The 27,356-nt window shown below is 41.4% G+C and overlaps 1 protein-coding gene across 3 annotated transcripts in view; it reads left to right on the top strand.

Annotated features, from left to right (window-relative positions):
* Positions 1-27,356, top strand: part of SEPTIN7 (septin 7) — a 138,965-nt gene that overhangs the window by 52,924 nt on the left and 58,685 nt on the right. For all 3 annotated transcript variants that reach the window (XM_088476035.1, XM_088476034.1, XM_088476033.1), the window contains exons 3-5: positions 4,767-4,873; positions 18,339-18,439; positions 20,716-20,850. In XM_088476035.1, coding sequence (XP_088332161.1) covers positions 4,767-4,873; positions 18,339-18,439; positions 20,716-20,850 — 343 coding nt within the window. The remainder of the gene's footprint in view (positions 1-4,766; positions 4,874-18,338; positions 18,440-20,715; positions 20,851-27,356) is intronic.

The following is a 27,356-nucleotide window of genomic DNA, read 5'->3' as shown; positions in this document are numbered from 1 at the left end:
GTGATCATCAACACTAGAGAGAGCACACAGTGTGTATGTGAAATGTAGTGGTGTAAATTAGATTATATGGGGGCGATTCAATTGTTTTATCGCACCCGATCTTCCATCTAAAACAGCGGTTCTCAAACTGGGTTGCGACCATCTCAGCATGGGGTCGCGACTCACCCACAGCAAGTTAAAATACCTGGACCGGTTCCACTCCCTGGCGCCCGCTGCAGTGTTGATTCGCAGAGTTACGCCGGCATCAGCAGTCCCCCACTGGCGTCTCCTCCCCGCACTGTGATTGACACCCATAAGACGTCCCGACGTTCGTGCGTCATGTCACCCGGGTGTCAGTCACAGTGAAGGAGTCGCAGCGCAGTCTGTGTAGTTGTAGGAGGTGCACTGAGTCACTGCCCTGCTCCAGCAACAGCTACTGGCAGCTTTAAATTTACTGTTAAAAAGAGAGAACCATTTTTTTATGGTAAGTAAAGTAAATTGTAGAATTAGGGTCATAAATTAAAGTAGGATGATGTGTATACATTTTATGCCACATTACCTCCCTTGTCCATCATCTTCCCTATATTTGTTTTATGCCCGTCAGCTTTCCTATATTTTTGTATGCCATAAAATATCTAAGGAAGATGTTGGTCCTAAAACAAATATACTGTAGGGAAGATGATGGGCAATGGGGGTAATGTGCATACATTTTATGCCTCATCATCTCCCCTCCATTAAGATCATCTTTCTATATTTTTATGCCCGTTATCTTTCTTACTCATAAAAATATATATCCTCTTTCTTATATTTATGCCCACCATATTCCTTTTTATGGCATACAAATATATAAGAAATATGATAGGCATACAAATATATAAGAAAGATGGTGGGCATTATTCATATATAATTTTTTTTTTTTATGAGAAAAATCAACAGTCGGGATGCATGACATTTGGAATGCGATGCATCCAGCCACCTTTCGCATGCATACTGGTGTTTATTACGCTGGTATGCATGAAGGAGACCGCAAAGGACAGCTCTTTTGGTAAGAGTTGTCCTTTGCGAATGAGAGACTTCCGGGTCTATGACCCAGAAATCCCTCTGGTGTCATTCGGGACATGCACAGAATGACACACGCTGCGGAGGGTGCTGGGAGGGATCTTATTAGATCCCTCTTGCATCACTCTGCGGAGAGATGCCCTTAGACTTCTATAGGGTAACTCCATTCCACCGCTTGTTGCATATAAGGAATGCAGTCAAAACCCCAAAAACTGCGTTTTCGAGGGTTTTACTGCATTTCTCTCATTGCTGCATCCCGCCCCAGATCTTAAAAAAAAAAAAAAAAAAAAAGGAAAAAAAAAGTATTACCTGTAAATATATAGGGGCATTGTTCAGCGGTAACTTGCTGGGGTCCAGTAAAAAACAAAACAAAAGATGTTTTGTCAGACAGGGTCCCAGAGCAAAATAGTTTGAGAACCCCTGGTCTAAAGTGATGAGAAGTCGTTGTGAGATATTCAATTGTTTTGGGCGCCCATGCCTTTTCCCACATGTTGCACCCAATTTGACGGGCTTTAGTCACGTAAAACTGCTAAACCCATCTAAAGTTCTGGTTAGCACGCCCAAAAAGCCGTTTGGGCGCTCAAACCGAGGACCTCTCACACGTTTCTGCTCGCCCCCTCTGCAGGGTGCGAGCTGAAATGTGTGCCTCGTGCCTGAACAGGACACCAATTGAACTGCTGTCATGCACCCATTAGTCACAGCCGCTGGTGAAAACAATTGAATTGCCCCAATATGTCTCAAATATGAGTTTATTGCTTCCTTGCACCTATTTTATTTTCCATTACCAATATTTTCCAAATTTGCACTATATATCTTTATTATTTTTATCCTTTATTTATATGGCGCCACAAAGGTTCTGCAGCGCCTTACACAGTACATAAATGAGCACACACGGGAAATCGTTATTAGCAGTACAAAACAATGCAGGACAAGGACATGGTTTATAAACATAGCTGCATAACACAAGCAGCAGGGCGTCAGCAACCAAGTGTTAGGTGCCAATTGGGGAGTTAGGAGTACATGATAATATAAGTAAGGGAAGGAGAAGCACGTGAGGGATGAGGGCTATATTGGCATTTTAATACGCTTTGACATGTTAACATTTTCTGGGTTAAAAATGTTCTAATGGTTTACAAAATGTAACAATGTCCCTTGTTAATATGTCAATAGTATTAGGGTTAAATTATCTAAAGTGAGAGTTTTTAGAAGTGGAGTTGTTTCCCATAACAACTAATCAGATTCTAGCTATTATCTTCTAGAAGGTGCTAGTTAAATGTTAATTAGAATCTGATTGGTTGCTATGGGCAACATCTGCACTTCTAAAAACTCTCACCTTAGTAAATTTACCCCTTAGCTTCAGTAACGCAAAGTTTAGGTTTTCAAGTCTACTTACTTGCTGACTACATGTAATGTGAAAAAAGTACTTTTCCGCTAGTGTACCATGCTGGTTTCAGTCCTCTTTCACATTCACTGGACACTATCCTTTCCCATCTTGGATCCTTTTGATGTGTCTTGGCTGCTAGACATGTTTCCTAAAGCTTGGCAATTCTGTCTTTGTCCCCACCTTAGCAACCAAACACAAGCAGTCCTCAACATTGGCTTTAAAAATGCGTTATTCAGCATTGTCCATAGCGGATGTGGCTGAATAGTTCTTATGGAGAAAAATATTTTAAGGATGTATATTCTAAGCTTCTTGCCAATGACCTGTCATGCAACCATTTATAAAAAGTGAGCTTTTGACTTCCGAATAAAATGTTTGATAGTTTTTTGTTTCTTAAGGAGAGCTTGTTTGGCACAGACTAGAAGTGTTCCACTCAGTCTAATCTCCACTGTTGTTTGGTGTCTATTCAGTAAGCACAGTTGTGGTGTAATGCTGCTTTATAGAGAATTAATTGCCTTCACTATTCCAACTTCATTTACTGGATTTCAAATTGAATAATGCTTAGATTAGTAATGGAAGAAAACCATGTTAAGTTATCCTGACGCAGTTGTCATGAGGTATGCATTAAACATGTTGATATGATTGTAATATGAAAACCTCTGCATTTGATGCTTACATTATGTTGAGAAGAACCTTCTTAATGAATTGCTGGACTTTAATCTTTTGTCTTACTACATCCTAATTAGATGTCAGGATATCATATACATTCTATTTATATACTAGTATATTGGAAGATGATGTTGGCAGAGAGCCTACATCCAAGAATATTTTAACCCCTCCATTGCAATAGTTTCTGTATGTCTGTGCACATCCCAGTTACTATGATGCCTAAAATTGTACTGAGTTGGGTATCATTTAGGGTTTTCTTTTGCACGTCTGTTGTATGATTAAATATTTTGTGCTACCTCAGCAAAACTACGTAGCATTTGTGTAAGCCATTCATAAGCTTCAATGCCAGATCGATCAAAATAAATCCTGTCCGCAGCCACTAACTGAGCAGTGTCCACTGTGATAAACTTAGTGCAAAACATATCACAATGTGTCAGATTCCCCTAAGACAACATTACAAGTAATGGGCCAACTTTGTTATATCTATTATTGTCCACATATACTTCAGTGGAACAATATAGAGAAGATTTGCATGGCATGGGCCAGGGCTAGCCAACCTGTGGGTTTTCAGTTGTTGTGGAACTAAAAGCCCCAGCATACCCTCCCACAGATCAGCTGGCAGAGCATGCTGGGACTTGTAGTTCCACGACCGCTGGAGATCCACAGGTTGGCCGGATCTGGCATGTACAAATTAGGGAGCGGTATGGAGTACAGTACAGCACAAGCCCTCAGCACAGGTAATCAGTTGTTGGAGGGTGAATAGAGCACTCTCTATGAAGGTGCACTTAAATACCTTGCAATAGTCCTACAACAGGTTTGAAATATGCTAAGCACCCCCAATATTTGAGTCAGTCATTTTAAGCATCCATAATCATTTTGCAGGAATTTGTCGTGGTTTATATTGTTGCTGCTTTACAAGGCACTGCAGGTGGGTGCCAAACTGCACTCGTAAACACTGCTTATTTAGTGTTGACATATGTTAGTCATTACAGTGTCATATTTGTAAAAGAGCCTTCACACCACCAGCTAAATTGTAAAATAGATGCTTAAGGCTTTTAATATGCTGACAGAATAAAGTTTACACGTCTCAAGCAGCAGGTTTTGTACTCTTGAGAATTAAGCTGAGGGATCAGGGATCTTGGCGGTTGTAAAAATTTTAAACTTGGCCTTCGTTGAAAATCAATTCTTCTATGCCCATTTATATTGTAGAGGCAACCTGTGAGTTATAGTGGTGTGGTAAACTTCCAATTTATCAGTATCTATGCTTTATGCAAGCTAAGGAGAGAGACGTAAGCAAGAGTTTTGTCATTCGGTTCAAAGAAGAAAACTGCAGGATTAGTAATTTCCACCTGTGATCTTATACATGATGTACATTGAAGATCTATAACTTTTGGTAATAGCATAACCACACCTCATGGCGTAAGGTTACATTTTTCATAACCACACCCCTGCAGAGGTTAGAAACATTGTGGTTTATAGAAGAACTTGAATGCATCAAGGCAACACCTGGAAACCTTTATAAACTACAACTACTAAGGGTGCATTGTAATAGAGTCTGGGCTCTGCTCTGTGGGGAGGGGGACATGTGCATCACAATATGTTTTGAGCTTTATAAAACAAAAATGTTTTTTCTTCTGGTATTGTATTAATAAACATATATTTATGTATCTTTTAATAGGTGAATCTGGTCTGGGAAAGTCAACTCTCATCAATTCACTCTTCTTAACGGATTTATATGCCCCAGATTACCCTGGTCCATCTCACAGAATTAAAAAAACTGTTCAGGTATGTTAGTAAAAGTAGAAAAAAATCTATAGTATAGTGTTTGGAGACTAGTGAATGCATGTACAATTGCTAGTGAATTGCATGTATAATTAAGTGTACCTTTTGTTTGTTTTTATCAAGGAGATATGACTGTTTATTATCTGGTATTCCACTTTTATTGGGGGGAGGGGTTTCAGTCCGTTGTTATGCAGGTTTTCATTTGTGATTTTTTTTTTTTTTTTTTTTCATACTTAAGGGGCCTATCCAGTACACGATTTTTTTTAAACAATCTGACCAAAACCAGGAGGTTTTGGTCGGATCATTTAAAAAGTCATCTAATGGATAGGCTGCAAATGTCCTGTCAATTTCTGCATATTGCTGAATGACTTTAGAAAAGTCGTTCAGTGGATAATGAGGTGAACGACCAACTGCGAACGGCAACGACTTCTTTAATGAATATTCACTCCATTCCTTAAAAATTTCCACTTCCTTGTCTTTAGCGACAGTCCTTGGTCGTTCACACAGTCTTTCATGTTGTGAAAGGTTTTTTGCATGGAAGACTTTTTGTTGGCAGGAAAAGTCTTTGGTCTTTCACAAAAAAAAAAAATCTTCTAATGGATAGGAGCCTAAGGGCCGGATTCAGTTAGCGGCGAATTGCTAAGATTGTTGATGAGCGTGATGTTTTCGCCTACTTACTCAATGCGCGCTCCCGCTTTTCGCCCTATTCAATTGCAAAATGGTCGAAAACGCATGTGTGTGAATGCAGCGAAACTTGCGAAAAGAACACTTTTTTGGGGGGGAAATCAGTCTGTGCCACCTAAAAATGACCCAGGGAATCAATATAGAAGTGTATTCATAGACCTAGGGCTGCTGTTTGCATTAGTGTGGAAAAATTAAAAAAGCAATTTCTTATGGGAATAATAATTGCTGTAGTTAAATTTGGGGTTTATTTAAATGGGTACTAGTATATTTTTGTGTCTATAAAGTGCATTATAAAAAAGTTTTAAAATACATTTGCTGCAGCCTCCTGCAATCCTAAAAATTTATGTTTTTTAGGGTATGTGTGTGTATGTGTGTGTGTATATGTATGTGTGTGTGTGTGTGTGTGTGTGTGTATATGTGTGTGTGTGTATGTATGTATATGTGTATATATATATATATATATATGTTGTATAATGAAGTGGCACTCTGCGACTTGAAAGCAGGTAACGAATGTTGTTTATTCCATAAGCTGGAAAAGCGACCAACGTTTCGGGGCCACACCGCCCCTTTGTCAAGGTGAGTAGTAACAAGTGAACTAAAAGACATACCTTATATAACCAAGAAAACCCGGTCAGAGCGGAAGAAGCATGCCAGGAAAAAGTGCAGGTGCGCGGCTGCCGTGTCTCGGAATGATGACGTCATCACGTCGATGACGCCCTGTAACCCGGGTAACCAAAGACACGGACCAGCCTGAATGGTAGGTAAACAAAAGAAAAGATCAGTGACAGCTGCGGGATCCGTTACATGTCCCGTAACACCATAAAACAAAACAAAAACAGTGATTACACCAAGAATTAAAAGAGCATGTACCCGGCAGAGAGGAAAAGAATGATAAAAAGAATTAGAACCAATAGTTAAATGCCCCATAAGAAAATAATCGTAATGAGAAAAGGACAAAATCTATAAGCAAGAATACACTTGAACTATAACAATGTCAACAAACTAAACACAATAAACGTGGATACTAAATACATGAATAGGAGAAGTGCATAATGGGAACTATAAGGCCACTGACAAATCGAATTATAGCGCAGATTACGGACTTGTTGCCCATGGATTAGCAGCAATGTGTAAAAATCCATGAGTGAAGCAAAACAGACCGGTTCAGTTGTGTATATATTCAATTGGGATTTGTTTCCCTCCTGAGTCAAGGCACCTGTCCTTTCTTTATTTCAAGTCTCCCTTGGGGAACAAGCTGTGAGTGCTTTATTTTTTAACGCTGCGCATTACCTGGATTTACTGCACAGGGAGGGTTTTGTCTATCACAATATTATCATGAATACACAGTCGACACTGGAGGAAGCACAAGGATGCCGAAGCTACAATATCACCATTGGGGACACTCATAGTTACACAGATGACGATGCAGAAAGGCTGTTATTTAAAGAGCAACTTTCCATTCAGGACACCCAGCAGGGTCCATTGGATATCTACCATCAGCTATTTAAACTTAAGCGCAGAGAAATTGATTTTCTTTTACACGGGATTTCCCTTTCTGACTACCACAGGGAAAAAATGATTCCGAGAGGATTCAGAGTGAGAAATGTTCCAACCATCGGCCGGTTTAATCCGGAGTTTTGTAGGAAATGGGTAGGAATATTAAATAAGTGCAGTATGGATTTAATGCTTCTGGTAGTGGAAGAGGCAGGCCGAGAGCTGAGATCAGCCAAAGATAAAATTGCAGCATTTGAATCAGAGCAACTCTCATTCCTGCAACAAGATCAATCTCAGGACTGGGTCCGTAAATTACAATCACAATGTGATCAATATCGCCGGGATCTCATTAAGTTTAAAAAAAACAAACACAGTATTGTTAAAGAGGATTATGACACCAATAGAGTCTATAAGTGGCTCATGGGAGGTGTACCTGGAGCCCATAGACCTTACAACTATAGATCCAAACATAGCTGGAGACAACGTCGAGAGGCCCACTCGAGGGAACCTATGTCGTCCAATAGCGACAGCGAATTTGCCACCCGGGATTCAGACGGGTCGCAGGAAACTCCATCAGTCCCTTTAGGGACACCAATCGTTATAACAAAAGGTTCAAAAGGCAGAGGCAGACCACCCGCAGGGGGGGCCAGAACTCGAGGCTCCAAAGACCTAGAACCAAAGAGAATTTGATTTACAACTTGTCTTCGAGAGAATTAAGTCCTACGGAACTCAGCGTCCTGGATAAAGGACTGTCTTTTATTCCAACTAATCACTACAACGAATTCTCTTGGAAAATTGACTTACACAAATTTTCACGCAAGTTGCGTCTACAGGAGCATTTCCAGACTACACCTCCAGCGCCTGGTTCTGTACACCAGGGTTTCATCAATTCCAAATCTAAGTCGAAATTTGATCCTCAATCGACTAATGCATCGATCAAGTCATTTACACGTCTTCTTGACAACTCTGTAACTAGATATAACGCTGCTGCAACCACCAAACATAACAATCTGTCTAAAACAGAGAGAGAAGCTTTAAGGGATTTGGGCGCATACAGGGACATTATTATCCGCCCCGCAGATAAAGGGGGGTGGGATCGTGATCATGGACTTGAGCGCGTATAAATCTGAGATCTGCGGTCAACTAGCGGTATCCGACACCTACAAACGGTTATCCGCGGACCCGACGACACAATTTAAGAGAGAACTGGATTCTATCTTAACAGAAGCAGTTTCTCAAGGTAAATTATCTAAGGAGTTAGGTACAGCACTTCAGCAGGATCATCCTGTAGTCCCTATTTTATTCACGGTCCCCAAAATTCATAAAGATATAAGGAATCCCCCCGGGCGGCCGATTATTTCGGCAAGGAATTCCCTTTTTCAACCAATATCTGAATTTCTAGATAGCATTTTACAACCCCTAGTGATGAAACAGAAGACCTTCATTAAAGACACCACGGATTTCCTGAATCTTCTCAATAAAGTGGGTAGGGTACCCAGTGGAACTCTGCTATGCGTGATGGATGTCAGTAGTTTATACACCAGCATACCTCACGCTGGGGGGCTTACAGCTATGAGGGAGTTCCTAACAAAAGAAAATATGGAATCAGTCGATCTGGAACTGTTTTTGTGTCTATTAGATCTCACCCTCAAAAGAAATTATTTTCTTTTTGATGGGGATTTCTTTCTTCAGCTCAATGGATGCGCGATGGGGAGTAATGTGGCCCCTTCCTATGCGAACATTTATATGTTCAATGAGGAGAAATCTATGTTTTTTGAGCAACCTGGGATCTCAGAGTGCATACTCACCTTTGCACGTTACATCGACGACCTTTTTATGTTGTGGACCGGAGGCAGGGATCGTTTCATTGAAATAATGGATTACATCAACCACAGAGACTCTCCCATCAGACTCACTTATCAAATTGACGAGTTTAGTATTAACTATCTTGACGTTCAAGTGAGCATTAACAATGGGTCCATTGGCACCAGAGTATTTGCTAAAGCGACAGACAAGAATACACTTCTGAGGGCCGATAGTCACCATCCACGTGCCTTAATTAAGGGACTCCCCAAGTCACAAATGATCCGAGTGGCACGTATCACAAGCGACCACGAAACCCTTGGGAATGAATTGGACATTGTGATTAACAAATTTCTATGTAGGGGTTACAAACTAAGTACCCTGCTTGAACAAAAGGAATCAGTTATGACGATGCCCAGGTCCCATCTGTTATCTCCCCAGGTGAGATTCAAAGAGGACATTATCCCGTGGGTCAGTAAATACAACACCTCTAGTCCTGTCCTACCAAGGGCGATGAGGGCCTTGTGGCCTATAGTTTCCACTGATAGTGATTTAAAATGTTTTAAAAATAAACGACCCAGGGCATGTTTTTCTCGCGGAAGGAACATCAAAGATATGATTGTCCACACGGACATTACTAATTTTGCGAAGGTACCAGGAACCATTAATTTTCTATCTAAAGAGAACGGCTGTTACAAATGCCTGCGATGTACTACATGCCGTAGTATGATTACTGGCTCTACCTTCAAGCACCCTCATTCTGAACAGCAGTATTCTATCAAGTATGTGCTAACTTGCACTTCTTCGTTTATTGTATACATTATCTGTCCCTGCGGTCAATATTATGTAGGGAAAACCATCAGGTCCCTTCGTGAGAGGATGGCATTACACCGCTCGGCCATTAAATCGGCCTTGAGCGGGAAAAGTTCTGATCAGCCAGTAGCCCGTCACTTTGCGGAGAAGAAGCACGATTTATTCCAACTTAGACACATGATAATTGACCATGTGCCACCGTCTCTGAGAGGCGGCGACCGAGCCAATAAACTCCTCCAAAAGGAAGCCCGATGGATGTACAACTTGAACACCATCAGACCCAATGGGTTGAATGAGAGAATCACATGGAGTGTTTTCTGAGTGTCCTGACCCCGCATGCTGGACCATCAACTGAACCGGTCTGTTTTGCTTCACTCATGGATTTTTACACATTGCTGCTAATCCATGGCCAACAAGTCCGTAATCTGCGCTATAATTCGATTTGTCAGTGGCCTTATAGTTCCCATTATGCACTTCTCCTATTCATGTATTTAGTATCCACGTTTATTGTGTTTAGTTTGTTGACATTGTTATAGTTCAAGTGTATTCTTGCTTATAGATTTTGTCCTTTTCTCATTACGATTATTTTCTTATGGGGCATTTAACTATTGGTTCTAATTCTTTTTATCATTCTTTTCCTCTCTGCCGGGTACATGCTCTTTTAATTCTTGGTGTAATCACTGTTTTTGTTTTGTTTTATGGTGTTACGGGACATGTAACGGATCCCGCAGCTGTCACTGATCTTTTCTTTTGTTTACCTACCATTCAGGCTGGTCCGTGTCTTTGGTTACCCGGGTTACCGGGCGTCATCGACGTGATGACGTCATCATTCCGAGACACGGCAGCCGCGCACCTGCACTTTTTCCTGGCATGCTTCTTCCGCTCTGACCGGGTTTTCTTGGTTATATAAGGTATGTCTTTTAGTTCACTTGTTACTACTCACCTTGACAAAGGGGCGGTGTGGCCCCGAAACGTTGGTCGCTTTTCCAGCTTATGGAATAAACAACATTCGTTACCTGCTTTCAAGTCTCAGAGTGCCACTTCATTATACAACATATTTTCCTCCATTAGGAGGCACCTGAGCATCGTTTTGATGGTGGATTTACTAGAGTGCCGGACTATTTGTGTATATATATATATATATATAATATATATATGTATATATATATATATACACACATATATATTTTGCCTAATTATTAATTAGGGAGCTGGGGGGTCCAAAGGGTTCTGAACCAAATCACCATATTTTTAGGCAAAAATAGGGGATTTGCACATCTTTTCTCCTCCCTTTGGGTGGAGAAACTTTTTAGCCTGTTGTAGCCTATGGACTTTTCGCACGTGCGAAAACATTCCGGAATTGAAAATGGCGATAAGTGGGAATGTGGCAAAAACATCGTGTCTGCAAAACTTTTTCACTAATCGTAGCTTTTCGCCTCTAATTGAGTACGGGCCTTGGTCTAAACATGGAAATATGCTGATTGAACATAATGTGGAAAGTGACATTCTTTCCTCTGTTCTTTAAGGGGAAGGTGCTTGCTGTAGTTTTACCTGTGATAAGATTTGTTTGGTTTGTTAAGCTGGGTAAACACCTAAAGCTGATAACACATGGAACCATATTGTGAACAATAACGATATCATTATCGTTCATACAGTTCAATATGCGCGCTCCCGCTGATCATAACTATATTGTTCATTCGCCATACTTGCAGGCCAATCTGACGATATCGTCAGATCCTGCAAGTTTAGGGATGATCGTTCAGTGTGTATGCTCAATGTCGGGAACGACATTGAGCCTGGCAGGTGAGGGGACAACACTGAACGATATCACTCATGTAGCATATCGTTCCGTGTACCCTGCTTAACAGATATATCTGTAGATGATGGTTGTTCATACACACTGCACAACCATCATCTGTCGTCCGTACACACAGCACACGATGCCCCAGTATATCTGCATATATATTGGGCATCGGCTGTGCAGCACAGCCGATGCGATATGGCTGTGAATGACATTGTTCACAGACATATCGCTAGTACACACTGGCAGACGCATACGATGGTACAGAGTAAAACCTTAAATCGGGCAGAGAGATAACTCTTTGTAGCTGCAAAAGGTGAACTATTTTTAGTTAGAAATGTTAGTGTAATAATTTCATTGTGAAAAATGTAGCTGAGAACAATAAAGTATTTAAACTTGGACATTTTGTATAATGAGAAATGACCATTGTTAAATTTTTACTGAAAATTAATTTACAAAGAACTTGTAAAGGCTCATTTTTGACGGAATCGGTATGAAATGGCCGACAAAAGCAGAGTTCCTGGCAGCGGAAGCCCGACGGCGCTGGAAATCCCGATCGTCGCTAAGGTAAGTATAAACCAACCTAACCCTCCTTAGGGGTGCCTAACCTCCCTCCCACGTGCCTAACCCTAATCCCCCCTCTAAGTGCCTAACCTCCCCCTTACCCGCTGCCTAAACCTAAGTTCCCCTTGCCTAACCTTAACCCTCCCGGGGGGGGGTGCCTAACCCTAACCCTCCCTCCCCCTTGCCTAACCCTAACCCTCCCGGGGGGGGGGGGTGCCTAACCCTAAGTCCTCTCCGGGTGCCCTAAACCATCCCGTGGCTGTCCGCTCGAGGCGCCCGGCATCCCTTCGTTCGGGATGCCGGGCGCCGGTCTCCCGGCGTCGGGGAAATGACAGGCGTCTAGATATAGACACCGGTCATTTATCCCATGCCGGGATAAAGCAGTCGGGAAGCCGGCTATCGAGATACCAGCAGCCGGCTTCCCGATTGTATACCCATTTGACAGACTCTATACCAGATAGATAAGTAAAACAGTTGTTTACCTGATCCCCCATTTGTTTATCTGAATTTATGGGACTTTTCCTCAGGGCTCATTATTGGCACATACACATCTCATAATAAAATAGTGTTTAGGAGAACACCCATTCTTAGTATTCCTAGTAAATGAAAAATGACATGCAGTTACATGTGCTATGTTTGCAAATATTTGCTTCTGTCGTTTAAACGCTGTTATTTCAGGTAAGGGGAGGCATATATTCATTCTGTTGTAAGTAATCCTATATGGCTTCCCTGGTTTTGCATTCTAAAGCTGGGTACTCACTGACAGATATATCGCCGATCCATTGAATGGGCGATACATCAGCGGGTGCATACAGACGATATGTCTGTGAACGACATCGTTCACACTATGCAATATCTGTCAGAGAGTGCCAATAATAGTGTATGCAGCACCAGGGCCCGACAGTCGTCCAAACCTGTCGAACCGGCTCCCGATACAGTAAGTGCTGCACATGCTATGATCACATTGGGTTGGTATCATTCAAAACCTGCTTTGTGTAAATACCAAAGTACGATGTCTACCGATGGTTAATCATGCACACCTCTTGCTTGTGGGCATTTGCATTATAATTGGCTCTGATGTGACTTCCCTCATATCAGCGGTAAACGAATGAACGTTAAGGGACGGTAGTGTGCAGCACCCCATTTGCCATGGAACTACACAATAGGAGAGTGCAGTAGCCAAGTATATAACTAGTGCACAATACAATTAGTAATACTGTAATGGGGAATATTGTACTTCTTCTACCTGTATTGTCCATTCAGTCCAGCCCATTATTAAAATTAATTGCATTTTCCATCCTGGAAGCACAATTATCTGACATAGGGCCGTATTCAAATAGAGGCGAAAAGTGACAGACTTTTCGCTTGCCGGACTTTCCGCCTCCTTCGCCTGTTTTGGAGACTAAAACTTTTTGTGCGTTTCCCGGCTTTTCGCCCTATTCAATTCCAAACCAAGGGAAAACGACAAGCAGCGAATGCGGAACAGGCGGAAAATACTGTCAGAAGTGGGGAAGTCAGTCTGTACCCAAAAAAAAATGCACTAACATGGGAAATCAATGTATATCTGTACTAATTTATTTATTACCAGTTATTTATATAGCGCACATTCTGCAGCGCTTTACAGAGAGAATATCTGGCCATTCACAACAGTCCCTGCCCCAGTTGAGCTTACAATCTATGTTCCCTATCGCATTGCGCTCACACATACACACTAGGATTAATGTGTGTTGGGAGCCAATTAACCTACCAGTATATTTTTGGAATGTGGGAGAAAACCGGAGTACCCGGACGAAACCCACGCAAGCAGAGTTAGGGCCATGGTGGGAATTGAACCCATGACCTTATTGCTGTGAGGCAGTAACGCTAACCATTACACCGTCTGTGCTGCCCTAAATAGCCCTTATAAAAGTGTTTGGGGGTACTTAAGTTGTTTAAATTGCTAGTTATTAGCATCTATGCAAAACTGTTGAAGAATGGCATAAAGCTGTATTTTTTGGTGAAAATAAGTAGTCCAGTCAAATTTGGAGTACTTAAATATGGGTGCTAGCATATTTAAATGTTTGTAAAGTGACCATTTTAAAAAAATGTCAAAAATGCAGCTGCTACATGCACCTACAATCCCAAAAACACCTGACCCATCTTTGCAGACCCCCAAAAAGTCAATTTTGTTAGTTTTTATGCTTGTCCCCCCACTTTTTACTTTTTAGCCCCTAAAATGAAAGTAATTTTTTGGGGTGTTCCTAGGTTTCCTAGGGGTGTTCCTAGGTTTTTTGTTTTGTTTTTTCCTAGTTTTGTCCTTTGTCGGAGTCTGCCACGGGTTCTGGGTGGTTTCCCCACGTTTGCACTCCAAAATAAGAATGTTGCACTTCTTCACCTGCTATTCATATGCGAATCTTTGTCGCCTATTACATTTTATTGACTATCCACGTATGCGAAAAATTTAATTTGGAGATAAGTTCCGACCAGGCGAAAAGCGACAATAGTCAAACCTTTTTCGCCGATTACACATTTTCGCCTCTAATTTAATACGGCCCATTTGTGTCAAAGGGATCGTTTAGAACCAAAAATGTATTTGGTAGTGAGTACACTGTATATTGTCCATTTTCGGGATCGTTTTTGACTGCCTGAATCTGTCTAGTCGTTACCATTGTTGTGGTAAATCTTATAGTGTGTACCCAGCTAGATAATGAAGTTGCAGAAACAGAGCGCTCACTTGATTATCACCATTCAACTTTCTGAGTGATCCTTTTGCCACACAGCGATTTAATTGTAAGAGCTCATCTAATCACATTGTGAGAAGAAATTGTTTGTGGATGCTTAAATTATTATTTTCATTTGGTCTCTATTTTGAATTGTATAAAGAAAAATGTATATAAATCATTAAACCCAAATGGGCAGCTCCGCAAAGAAATAGTGCATAGATTTTATTATTATTTTTTTTTTAGTATTCTGCGATGGTTGTCTTTAACCACTTGCTTGGTGTGGTAACCTCATTTGCGACCACGGCAGACTGTTACCTGACATGGTCACAAACAATGCGACCAGTCTGTCACACCCACTGGGTGGTTGCCGGAATATAACCTTCCAGCAGTCACCAATCAATGGAACCTCCCGGCCCCCCTGCATCCTTCCACCCTCCCCAAGTGTCTGCTGTGCATCCAATCATTGCTGATCGGGCAGCCCGGCAGTACCTCCCGGCCCGGCGGGGAAATGTAAATTAAGCAGCCCTCAGACCCCCAGTGTACAGCCGCCAGGGAAATGCAAAGTCGCGGTGGACCGACCATGGATAAACCGATATATCGCTGACCCATATTACAAATTGTTATTAATGTTATGTGTTTTTAAAAAAATAAAAAAAATGTTTTAATAAAATTTGTGTTGGACAAGTTATAAATAGATGTTCTTGATCTAATTCAATCATAAAAAAAACTGACAATTCTTGAGTAGTTTTTAGAAAAAATATTAGCCAGTTAAGTAGTTAAAATAGAATGGTTGTGTAGTTTTCTCAAACATACCCAGGAAGTATGATTTGGCACCACCCTCTGCTGTATGGGTTAGGCACTTCGTACTCATTCATTGTCCCACTGCATAAAAACATATATGTGCTGTTACTACTACATGCTCCATCCTTATAGACCTTTTCTTGAGTGACGTGCTTAGGGGCCACAAATAGATCTGGATAACTGATGGAAGTGACCTGCCTTAGAAGTGCATGGGAAAGCAGCCATTTGGAGTGGATCTGCTGAGAAAAGTTTGAAATTCCAGGACTCAAGCTAATTTGTTTTCCATGAGCCTCTAGGGAATTCAAGCTAAAGCAGATGATGAGATACAGTTGAAAGTTTAACCGTGAACGACCCTTTTTACAGTTATGTTTTCTTGGATTATTTCCAGATGTTTTGCTGCATATGTTTGACCATGTATGGACACAAAATGCTATAGGCCACAATATTGTAAAAGATTGTGAGAGAGCTTGAGAAAGCAATCCCTGATTCTCCTCCCCTCCACATTCTGTAAATTAGCCTGATGGTTTACATGTGTCTCTAGCTTTGTATACAGTAATGGAAACCAATGCTTCTTCCTTGATGCTGTAATATCCACACATTTCTCCAAAAAAGCAAAAATAAATAAACTTGTTTTGTTAAAAGACTGAACAGAAGAGCAAATTAAGTATTTTTAATTAAAAGTAGAATGTATGCTTATGTTTGCTAGAAACATGGGTATGATCATTTTACCCAGCTTAGCTTTCATGTGTATTAGCGGTGTCTTCAGTGTAATAGTTACTGCCGTTTCCTTACAAGAAATGTAAAGAAAGAGGGGTTGGTTCACATCTTAGACAATTGATATTGACCCACTTCTTGCATCGTCATATTGCTGTGCGCCCCCCCCTTCACTTGAAATGTCTGAATGACATAATACTATGGTTAATATTTGCCATGTGTGGTCAACTGCTTTATGTGGGAGTTGCCGCATCGATCTGTTGAGTCAGTTACATTTCATGCACAAACTTATTTTGGACCAGTCACTTGCCGCGTTACTAGCTGTAGTGAAGGGTTTTATCCTTCTCTTCTCTTGGCATACCATTTTGAAAAATAGAATGCATAAAATGAGGGGCTGCTGTGTTTATCGATGCCAGCATGTGGGACATCTGGATACTTGAAACACCCCACCACCACCACCACCTCTGGACTTAAACCGCCCTATGCTATAGAAAGCATTGTCTGGTGATCACCAGAAAATGGCTGTTCACATAATTTGAGAAAACTCCCCTATTTTAGACTGGGGTGGCCCTGAGTCTGTGAGTGCCAGGATGGGGAAAATAGAAAACTTTTCATTTTCTCAACCCTATTTCCTGGCTTTTAAAAAATTTCTGCAAGGTATAATATGGAATAGGCAAGGCTTAATCACATAATCATTATACCCATCTCCCTACTGGGTCTGAGCAGCAGCAACTGTGAGGGTGGACTTTTATGTGAGTCGTCCCCCGTTTAAAGCCCTGCAGTTCTTAGGACTCAATCTTAGCAGCAATGGAGATTTAATACATTGTTATTTGAAATGTTTTTGTGCTTGCCTAAAATGTATGAAAAGTTTAAGCTGAAAAAAGAACAGCTTGACAATGGCAGGATGTATAATGAATGCAGATTTTAAAATTGCAGTGTCATTATACTAAAAACGCTCCAGTAAACCGACCAAGAGTCGAGAGCAGCTGGTGTATCCATGTCATAGCATTTTATAAAGATCAATGACCAAATAAATCCTTAAAAGGTGCTTGAAATTGTCTTAACATATAGGCAGGTATTCAATTAGCCGTGGGGTTTGCCCCGCGACTAATTGCCGGCCAAAATTCCCGCAGCTCGGCGAAAAGATAATCAGTCAAATAGCCTTTTTCCTGCATCGAAAAATCGAGGCTCATGCGTAAACAATGTTTTTTCCCTCGCTCGCGAGCTCAGTTTGGGGCTGTTTACACAGATTTTACCTCACACCTTCATGAGCTGTGAGGTAAAGTCCAACTGCGGGGACTCGCGCGCAGGATCTCAGGGACTCGCGCCCGAGGAATCCCTGCTAATTGAATAGGTCCGGCGCGGCAATTAGCCGCGGGGGCTTATTGAATATGCTCTATAGACTGTTCGCAATGTGTCTGTTAAAATGTAGACTTTTTGCTTTCTATAGATATGGGGTAACATGATTTAAATAGATATTTGAACATAATGCGTGCAAAAATTAACTACATTGTAATTGTGGCCATATTGGTGTCTTTACAGTACGTTAGCTTTCTGATATAGAAGAGATATGTAGCTTAGAATATTATTCTTTATACCAACAAATGGCCTATATTAAAGCAAGAAAACATTAACAAGTTATTTTGATGTGCATAGTCTGAATGGCAGCATATTAAGGCAAATATGTTTGTGTGAAGTTCAGAAATTGCTCTGTAATGCATGGGGTCAGTAGTGGAATGTTTTTGTTGTTTGGACAGCTTTGAATTTGTTCATTCTTTTATAAACTTAAGACAAGTTTCTTAAGTATGCATAATATCAGTTTGTGCGAGACTTCCGCATACTAACAGAGGTTCTCAAACTCGGTTCTCAGGACCCCACACAGGTAACGTTTTCCAGGTCACCCAGCAGGTGCACAGGTGTATTCATTACTCACTGACACATTTTAGAAGACCCACAGGTGGAGCTAATTATATCACTTGTGAGTCTGTGAGGAGACCTGGAAAACAGGTACTGTTTGGCGTCCTGAGGACAGAGTTTGAGAACCTGTGCTCTAACATGATTGTTATAACTATATATGCATTTGTCTTTTTAGGTTGAACAGTCAAAGGTTTTAATTAAAGAAGGTGGCGTTCAGCTGCTACTCACGATAGTAGACACGCCTGGGTTTGGCGATGCAGTGGATAATAGTAACTGGTAATGGTTCACATTTTTATTTTATAAAATGTTAATTAGCTATTTAGTGAATATACCCTATATGATAAGTCACATAAGAAAACTAATAAAGTTTTTGTGTTTGACAACATGGGGGAGATGTATCAAGCCTTCTAAAATGTGGTCAACTTCTAGCTAGAAGTTATCTAGTACATTCTGTAAGGTAGAAGCTGATTGGCTGCTATAGGAAGCTTCTCCAACTGTCCATACATTAGAAGGCTAGATTCAGCTCCACCTATGAGTTCTGTATAGATTTTGTGACCTTTTAATAATGGTCATCTTCTATTTGCCTAAGAGGCTGACAAACAAAATTATTGTATATGTAGGTTTTATCAACTACCATTCTTTTCTGAATAAGGTCATGAGTAAATAGTTTGAAGGTTTAGTAAGGCCTCCCCCCTTGACCCTATCCCTTCACGTCTCCTCCGCTACCTCTCTCCTTGTGCCTGTTCCCATCTTGCCCACCTCCTCAATCTCTCCCTCTCTTCTGGCACTGTTCCTCCTTCATTCATGCCCTTGTCTCCCCCATTCTCAAAAAACCTACCCTTGATCCTAACACTCTCGCCAATTACCGACCCATCTCCTCCCTTATGCATCCAAACTCCTTCAGCGTATTGTTTACAACTGCCTTACCACCTTTCTTTCATCCCACTCCCTCCTTGACCCCTTTCAGTCTGGCTTACGTTCTCTCCACTCTGCTGAAAATGCCCTCACTAAAGTCAGCAACGACCTCCTTGCTGCCAAATCCAAAGGCCACTGCTCTCTGCTCATTCTCCTTGACCTTTCTGCTGCTTTTGACACTGTGGACCACCCTCTCCTGCTGCATATCCTTCACTCCCTTGGTCTACGTCACGCCGCTCTCTCCTGGCTGTCCTCCTACCTTTCTGACGATCCTTCTCTATCTCCTCTCATGGCTTATCTTCCCCCCCACATCCTCTCACAGTAGGTGTTTCCCAAGGTCCTGTTCATGGACCACTCCTTTTCTCCCTCTATACGTCCTCTCTAGGTGAACTCATCAGCTCTTTTGACCTCCATTATCATCTCTATGCTGATGATACTTGGATCTACCTTTCCTCCCCTGAAATCTCTCCCTCTCTCCTCAGTCGTATCTCCAACTGTCTCTCTGCTATCTCTTCCTGGATGTCCCAAGAATTTCTTAAACTTAATATGTCTAAGACTGAGATGATCATTTTCCCACCCTCCCACATAACCTCATTTACCACTATTTCTTTATCCATTGATGTCACAACTATCTCCTCTAGCCCCAAAGTGCGCTGTCTTGGAGTTATCCTGGACTCATCCCTCTCCTTCAAACCAGCATATCCAGAACCTCTTGAAGTCCTGTCGTTTCTATCTCAAAAATATTTCCAGGATCAGACACTTTCTCACCCAGGATGCTACTAAGACCCTAATACACTCACTGGTCATCTCCAGATTGGATTACTGTAACCTCCTCCTATCTGGCCTCTCCGACTCCTATCTCTCTCCTCTCCAGTCTGTCCTCATCTTTCTCTCCAAACGCTCTACATCTGCCTCCCCTCTCTTACAAACCCTCCACTGGCTCCCCTTCCCCTTCAGAACCAAATTCAAGGTTCTCACACTCGCTTACAAAGCCCTCGCACACTCCTCTCCCATTTACATCTCTAACCTCATCTCCCTTCACTCTCCTGTCCGCCCTCTTCGTTAAACAAATACACGCCATCTCTCCTGCCAACTGATTACTTCCTCCCACTTCCACCTCCAAGACTTTGCCCGCACTGCTCCCCACCTTTGGAACTCTCTCTCCCTATCAGACTCTCCACCTCTCTACAATCCTTCAAACAGGCTCTCAAGGCTTACTACTTCATCAATGCTTTCCAGCTCTCATCCTAACTTACTGCTACATGCTCCCTCCTCCCTGTCTTCCCCATCTGTATCATGCCTGTATGTCTGCCCGTCCCCTTGAGAATGTAAGCTCTTGCGAGCAGGGCCCTCTACCCTCTTGTGCTTCTCCTTACTTTATTTTCATCTACTACTTACCCACAACTAGGACACCTAACACTTGGTTTCTTATGCTCTGTTGCTTATTTGGGAGTTATGGCCACCAATATATCAATGTATATTATCCATGTTCTTGTCCTGCATTGTATTGTATTGTACTGTAAGTCACTTTTTTGGTTATGTACTTTGTAAGGCGCTGCGGAACACTTGTGGCGCCATATAAATAAACGATAATAATAAGGCATTTCATAATGATTTTATTTTCATTCATTTCCCAGTTGGCAGCCAGTTATTGACTACATTGACAGTAAATTTGAAGACTACCTTAATGCAGAATCACGTGTGAACAGACGTCAGATGCCAGACAACCGTGTGCAGTGCTGCTTATACTTCATTGCACCTTCAGGCCACGGGTTAGTGTTTGAAATGCATTTTTCTAACTTTTCTATAGCAGTCTAAAAATGCTTATTCACTATTTACTGTATTTATTTTGTGATTGCAAAGAAATTGCCCACACCTTCTTCAAATGTATGTTCTTAGCTTTCATTCCTCATAAGTTTATTTGCCAAACAGATCATCAAAATGTTTACAAAAGAAAAATTTCAGGGGATACGTGTGCCGGTCATGAGGGAACCAATTCCATGGCCACTTGTGTGATTATGTTGGTGGGGGTTGGACTGCATGTAGCTGCGGACAGTGTAATGATATGTGCTTGTTCTCATTCCCTGACACACAATACAGATGGAATTAGATTATAGAAGGAGCAAGGTCACCAGCAAAATACTTTACTGATATGAGGCTCCTTTTGTGTTGTCTAAACCTAGAAGCTAAAAGTTAATAATGATTTATAATGGCGTAAAGCTTTAATGAGAACATTTAGCCCCACACAGTATTAGCATAAACTATCATCTAAAGAATGCAAGGTCGCATAGTTTAAAATAAATAAGCTAAAAAGTGGGCTGCTTGTTAGGGTCTGATTGGCCTGAACAGCTGTTGCCCCTTTTAGTACTAAAGCAAGGTGACTTCCGAGAATGTTTTCTCACATCCTGTAAAATGATTTGGTAACCAGGTAGTAGTAGTCGTAGTAGTAGCAGTACTTTAGTCTTGAGTATTGTATTTAATGATTTTTATAAGTGTATTTCCATTTTGTAACGTAAACTAATTGTCCGATACTGTCTATTTGCCTTGTCAAAAGGACTATGAAAATAAGTTCATATTGTGTCTACTTCACTGTGAGAACATCTATATAAACAGCCATGTGAAGGATGCTGGCTGATCCATTGCCTTTTACTAAAATGCAGCATTTTCATTCAGAGTCAGCTGCAATATCTGTACAGTTTATCTTCTGTGATAATAGGGTGATCATTTTCTAGCTGGTCACCTCTTTATTAGGGCAGGATAGCTCTTATATGTATTTTACACAGATAAGTGTCATGTCTGTAGATATATTTGCCACATAGGGGCATATTCAATTAGGTGCGAAAGTCTCGTACTTTTCGCATGCCGGACTTTTCGCCGACATCGCGGGTTGTCCACGCGAAAAGTAACGCGCTCGTCCCCGCTTATCCCCGTACTCAATTAGAAATCGGCAAAAACGGGACCCGGCAAATAGTCCTATCAGCATGACACCCCCCAAAAGATGCACTGACATTTGGGATCGCTATAGATACCCCCAAATAGGCCTGCTGAAGGTATTTGGGGTACTTAAATGCTCTCAATAGCTGCTAATTAGCGTCTTTGCACAAGTGGTGAAGAATAGCATTTAGCCATTTTATTTGCAGAAAATAAGTAGCCCCAGCAAATATGGGGTACATGAAAATGGGTGCTAGCATATTTTAAAGTTGATAAAGTTAAGTTTTATAAAATGTAAAAAAAATCCACCTGCCGCAAGCACCTGCAAACTTAAAAACACCTTGGGTATTCTTGGGGACCCCCTAGTGTCTATTTTGCCCCTCCAACTTTTGGATTTTTCGCCCCCAAAATTAAAGTGCTTTTTTGGAGTATTAAGTATTTTTTAAACTTTTTTTTTGACACATTTTATCTTTTGGGGGACTGTCCCAAGGGTGTACTGGGTGGTTTCCGAACGTTTGCACCCCAAACCCCAATTCTGCACTTTTTTTTCGACACCTATTCATAGGTGAAGTTTTTTCGCCTATTCCAATGCATTGATTTTCCACGCCGGCGAAAAGTCTTTGGAATTGAATACAGGGATAAGTTTTCGCCTGGCAAAATGATGTCACCAGCGATACTTTTCCGCAGAAACAAGCTTTTCGCGCCTAATTGAATATGCCCCTTATTGTATTTAAACCATTGTGGTCTTCATTGAAGTAATTATCCCACTGCATAAATACAAGGTTGTCATTAATCTGAAGGGTTCATACACCCCTTAAAACAAGAGTGCAGGCTTAGTGTGTGCAGTACCCATACCTTCAATTCAAAACTTAGTTTATTGAGAAATGCATGTATTCAGTCATGTTGTTTATTACACTGTTTGCAATCTACTAGTAACTGTCATAAGTTTACTATATCTGCTCAGGATTTATGATTCTGCCATCTTATATCAAATAATAGTTTCCGAATGTAATGTTTATGAAATAGTATTAGACCTGCTGTTGTAGCAGCTGTCTTTTTTTTTTTTTTTTTCTTTATTACATTGTTTTGCATATTTCTTGCAGTTGTGTTCATCAATAAGTCTAGATCAATGTAATATTTGGATTCACTATAATTCATACTTACTTGATACTGTTTTAATCATTTTATATAAACAATGGTGCATCCTTAGTGTAGGGGTTTACACAGTCCTAAAACAATGGATTGTATACATCGCAGATTACCTCATTCAGTGTGCTGGTACTTGTTGGACTCTTTAATACTACAGGTTGAGTCTCCCATATCCAAAATGCTTGGGACCAGGGGTATTTTGGATAACTGAATATTTCGTATTTTGGAATATTTGCATATCATAATGAATATCTTGGGAATGGGACCCCAATATACACACAGAATGCATTTACGTATAATATACACCTTATACACACAGCCTGCAGGTCATTTTATACAATATTTTCAAAAATTTTGTGGCGCAAGCAAAGTTTGTGTACATACATGAAATTCAGTTATGTTTCATATATACCCTATACACACAGCCTGAAGGTTATTTTATACAATTATTTACATAATTTGTGCCTTTAGACAAAGTTTGTGTACATTGAGCCATCAAAAATCAAAGGTTTCATTATCTGTCATGCCAAAATTATTCTGTATTTCGGAATATTTGGATATGGGAGACTCAACCTGTATTAACAGCATTCACTTATTACAATGCTCCCGACTTGTAAGTGCCTTGGTAATGTCACTGGCAGTGTAGTAAACAGGTCCTCTTTGAATACTGAAATTATACAATCACTAAAAAGAAATTATCCTCCAAGATTTAAACCTTATCTCAATTATCTCATTCACCTATTACTTCTGGTAGCCTTCTCAAACTTAAGATGGCCACAAACCTTGCACTATAATTGGCTCAGTAAGGCACTGTGTGTAACAGCAAATTTACTGTGATACCCAGTAATGATCCTTTAGAAATCTTTGAGATTGTTATTTGATTTTTACTTGCAGCCAGAAGATGTCGGCTATAATATTGTCTGTGAGTACGAATTATACCTACAAAAACCAAGCACAGTGTTGGTGGTAGTGATTTTGTGCATGGCCATATTGGACAGATTTGACAGTGATTGTCACTGTCATCTCAGGAAGCGTGTAAGGCCAGCTTTTTACATGTATGTGGATGTTAGAAGCTGCTTTTCTCTTAAATCCATTTAGTAGCTCTTTAAATTAAGTTCATTATACAGGTTGAGTCTCCCATATCCAAAATGCTTGGGACCAGGGCTATTTTGGATAACGGAATATTCCGTATTTTGGAATAATTGCATACCATAATTAAATATCTTGGGAATAGGACCCAAATATACACACAGAATGCATTTATGTGTTATATACACCTTATACACACAGCCTGCAGGTATTTTTATACAATATATTCAATCATTTTGTGGCTCAATCAAAGTTTGTGTACATACATGAAATTCATTTATGTTTCATATACACCTTATACACACAGCCTGAAGGTAATTTTATACAATATTTTTAATAATGTGTGCCTTACACAGTTTGTGTACATTGCACCATCAAAAATCAAAGATTTCATTCTCAGTCATGACAAAAAAAATTCTGTATTTCTGAATATTTGTGTATGGGAGACTCATCCTGTACACTCATGTGCCAGAAAAACTGAGACTGCTGTTCCTATGCCCAGTACATGCCACCATACCATCACATTAAATGGGGTTGGGTATGAAATACCGGCAGCCAGGATGCCTGCTGTCAAAATGCAGACATCAGCATTCCGATGCTCGGAATCCTTACAAGGGTCTGGTAAGTATACTAACCCTCCCCCTTCTCCCCCTAACCTTCCCTTCTTGCACCTTAACCCTTCCCATTAGTGCCTAAATGTAACCCTCCCACCTTGGTGCCTAAAGCTAACCCCTAAGTGGTGCCTAAACCTTATAGTAACCTGGTCGATATCGACCATGTTGACCTGCATGCTATCGTTATCGTCCATACGTACTCGCGCATTGCAGGTCATTGTTGGGTTGGAGGCACTGAGAAATGCACGATATGAACGATAATGATATGATTGATATCGTTATCGTTCATATCATGCATTTTAATCGTACCTTGTGTACGCACCATTAGATTGTTGGAGAGGAAAATATATAGGAATTGCTTCCTATTAAATACAACTTTTTTTATGGCATTAAGATGTATAATATGTAAAAACAATATATTTATGATCGTTTGTGTGTTAATATTGTAAGTTGTAAAAGACTTAATTGCCATTTTTGGATTCATACATCTGATGAGTTATATAATATAATTAACTCATGTACTGAAGTATTTTATTTATTTATTAACAGTTTCTTAAATAGCGCAGCATATTCCGTTGCGCTTTACAATTGGAAACATTTTATACAACAAAACAGGGTTATAACAGACATACATAGAGGTAAGAGGGCACTGCTTGCAAGCTTACATTCTATATTTAAGCATTGCTAGAGAGACAGCAACATATACCTATGATGAAAAGTGCGTGGAGCCATAGGAAAATGTGTCGGGTATCTTGAGTCTGCGTTGCTGTTGTGTGTCAAGCAGGTGAGCCACGTTGAATATACTGGCCAGAGCAGGAGGGTCGCACTGACGGGTTCCATCTGTGTCAGCACTCCACCGCTAACCATTGCCGACAGCCCGTTGCATAATGTTCACTTGTGCAGACTGCGCACAGGCCAGCATTTACCACTCTTGCTGTGTGCACATGATCTATTACTTACCACTTTCCATCTTCAACAATTTCCGGGATAAAGACATCCATTTGCAAGTATAAAGGAGACCATATTATTGCGAAGTGTGCCTTTGCTAAACGGACTCCCTCTTGCTAGAGACTGGCAACTGGTTGGTAAATCATTATTTCATCATATCTATTTATTGCAATACTGTGCGCTCATATACCAAGTGCCGGACTGTTTCATTTAGGTGGACTTTGCTCTGTTTTATCAACTTTGATGGGTCATATATCCTGCTCTATATAATTATAATGCTGCCATAAGAAATTATACTTATTTTATGTGAAGCTGATATGTGATGGTATTTATATGAACAATAAATTGTCATTTATTTTGACCTGCAAGTCTGTTGTGTATTTATATTCCTAAAGGAAGGCTACGTTAATCCTAGTAGATTGAGAATGACACCCCATATAAATAACACAGCATTTTATTGTAGCATATTGAATGCCAACCACTAATAAAGAGCACTACATTTTGGGAGGAGTTCTTCTATCATTATGTGTTAAACTAGCTCAGATGACTTGAGTATTTCTACTTCAGGGTCCATAGGGTATCCACAGGATACCTTGGGGTATAGGTGTGACGTCAGTCATCGGGCACCATAGAGTTAAGCTTTCAGTCTCCCAGGATGCACTAGGGTCCCCCTCCTATACCCCGCCCCCGAGCCAAGGCACCTCAGTTTAGTTTGGTGCCCGGCCGGAGTCGGGTGCACCTGTTGGAGTGGGGGCTAAGAAGAGCCCCTGAAGCTTTTCTGCATGCAGCTGTGGCTGCACATCTGGATGTACAGCATGGACAGTCAGTCCTGACGTCCATGCTGTCTTCCCTACACCCCAGCCGGTACCAGAACGCCGGTACCGATCCGGGGATGCTGGTGAGCATCTGGGGTCACAGCTAGCGGTGACCCCAGATGTTCCGGACCATGGCCGGATTCAAGGGGGACAGCAAGGTAAGCAGCGGGGTCCCGCGGTGGGTCCCCGCTGTTACATGGTCCTGAGTCCCCAGGCAGGGGGCTCCCTGGGGACTGGCTGCAGCGTGGAGCCAGGTAAGAACCTGCGCTTCCACTACCCCCCTGGGACAGCGGACCGCAGCAGAGCGGTAGCGCTGCGGCCTCCCGGGGGTTAAATGCATGCCAGGGGAGCGCGCCTTCCCTGTCTCACAGCCAGCGCCTCCCCCGCTGCACACAGCCCTCTCTGCACTCTGCCGACTGGCCCTGGCGCAGCGCTCCTCCCCCAGGCCAGCCTCCTCTCTGCTCCTCGGTGGCCATCTTTCTGAACGCATGGTGAACGCTGCTGGAAGCCTGGAAGGAAGCATCTTGGTCTGGGTCCCCCCGCATACCTCTCCGCCGCTGTGGTCAGGTCTGTGTATGCAACGCTGTGTCCTACCAGGCCTTGTGTCTGTGTAGTTGAGTGATCAGCGCTGGTTAGTGCAGGAATTGATTTTCTTTGCATTGTATGTGACTGTGCTAGCGCTGCTGCCTGTATCTTCTATTCTGACTGTCAGCTTTATTACTGTCCCTGTTC

The sequence above is a fragment of the Taudactylus pleione genome, unplaced genomic scaffold (genome assembly GCF_031769625.1).
Source record: "Taudactylus pleione unplaced genomic scaffold, aTauple2 ptg000181l, whole genome shotgun sequence".
NCBI lineage: Eukaryota > Metazoa > Chordata > Amphibia > Anura > Myobatrachidae > Taudactylus > Taudactylus pleione.
The sequence above is the reverse complement of the archived record's forward strand: the minus strand, read 5'-3'. Positions and strand labels throughout refer to the sequence as shown.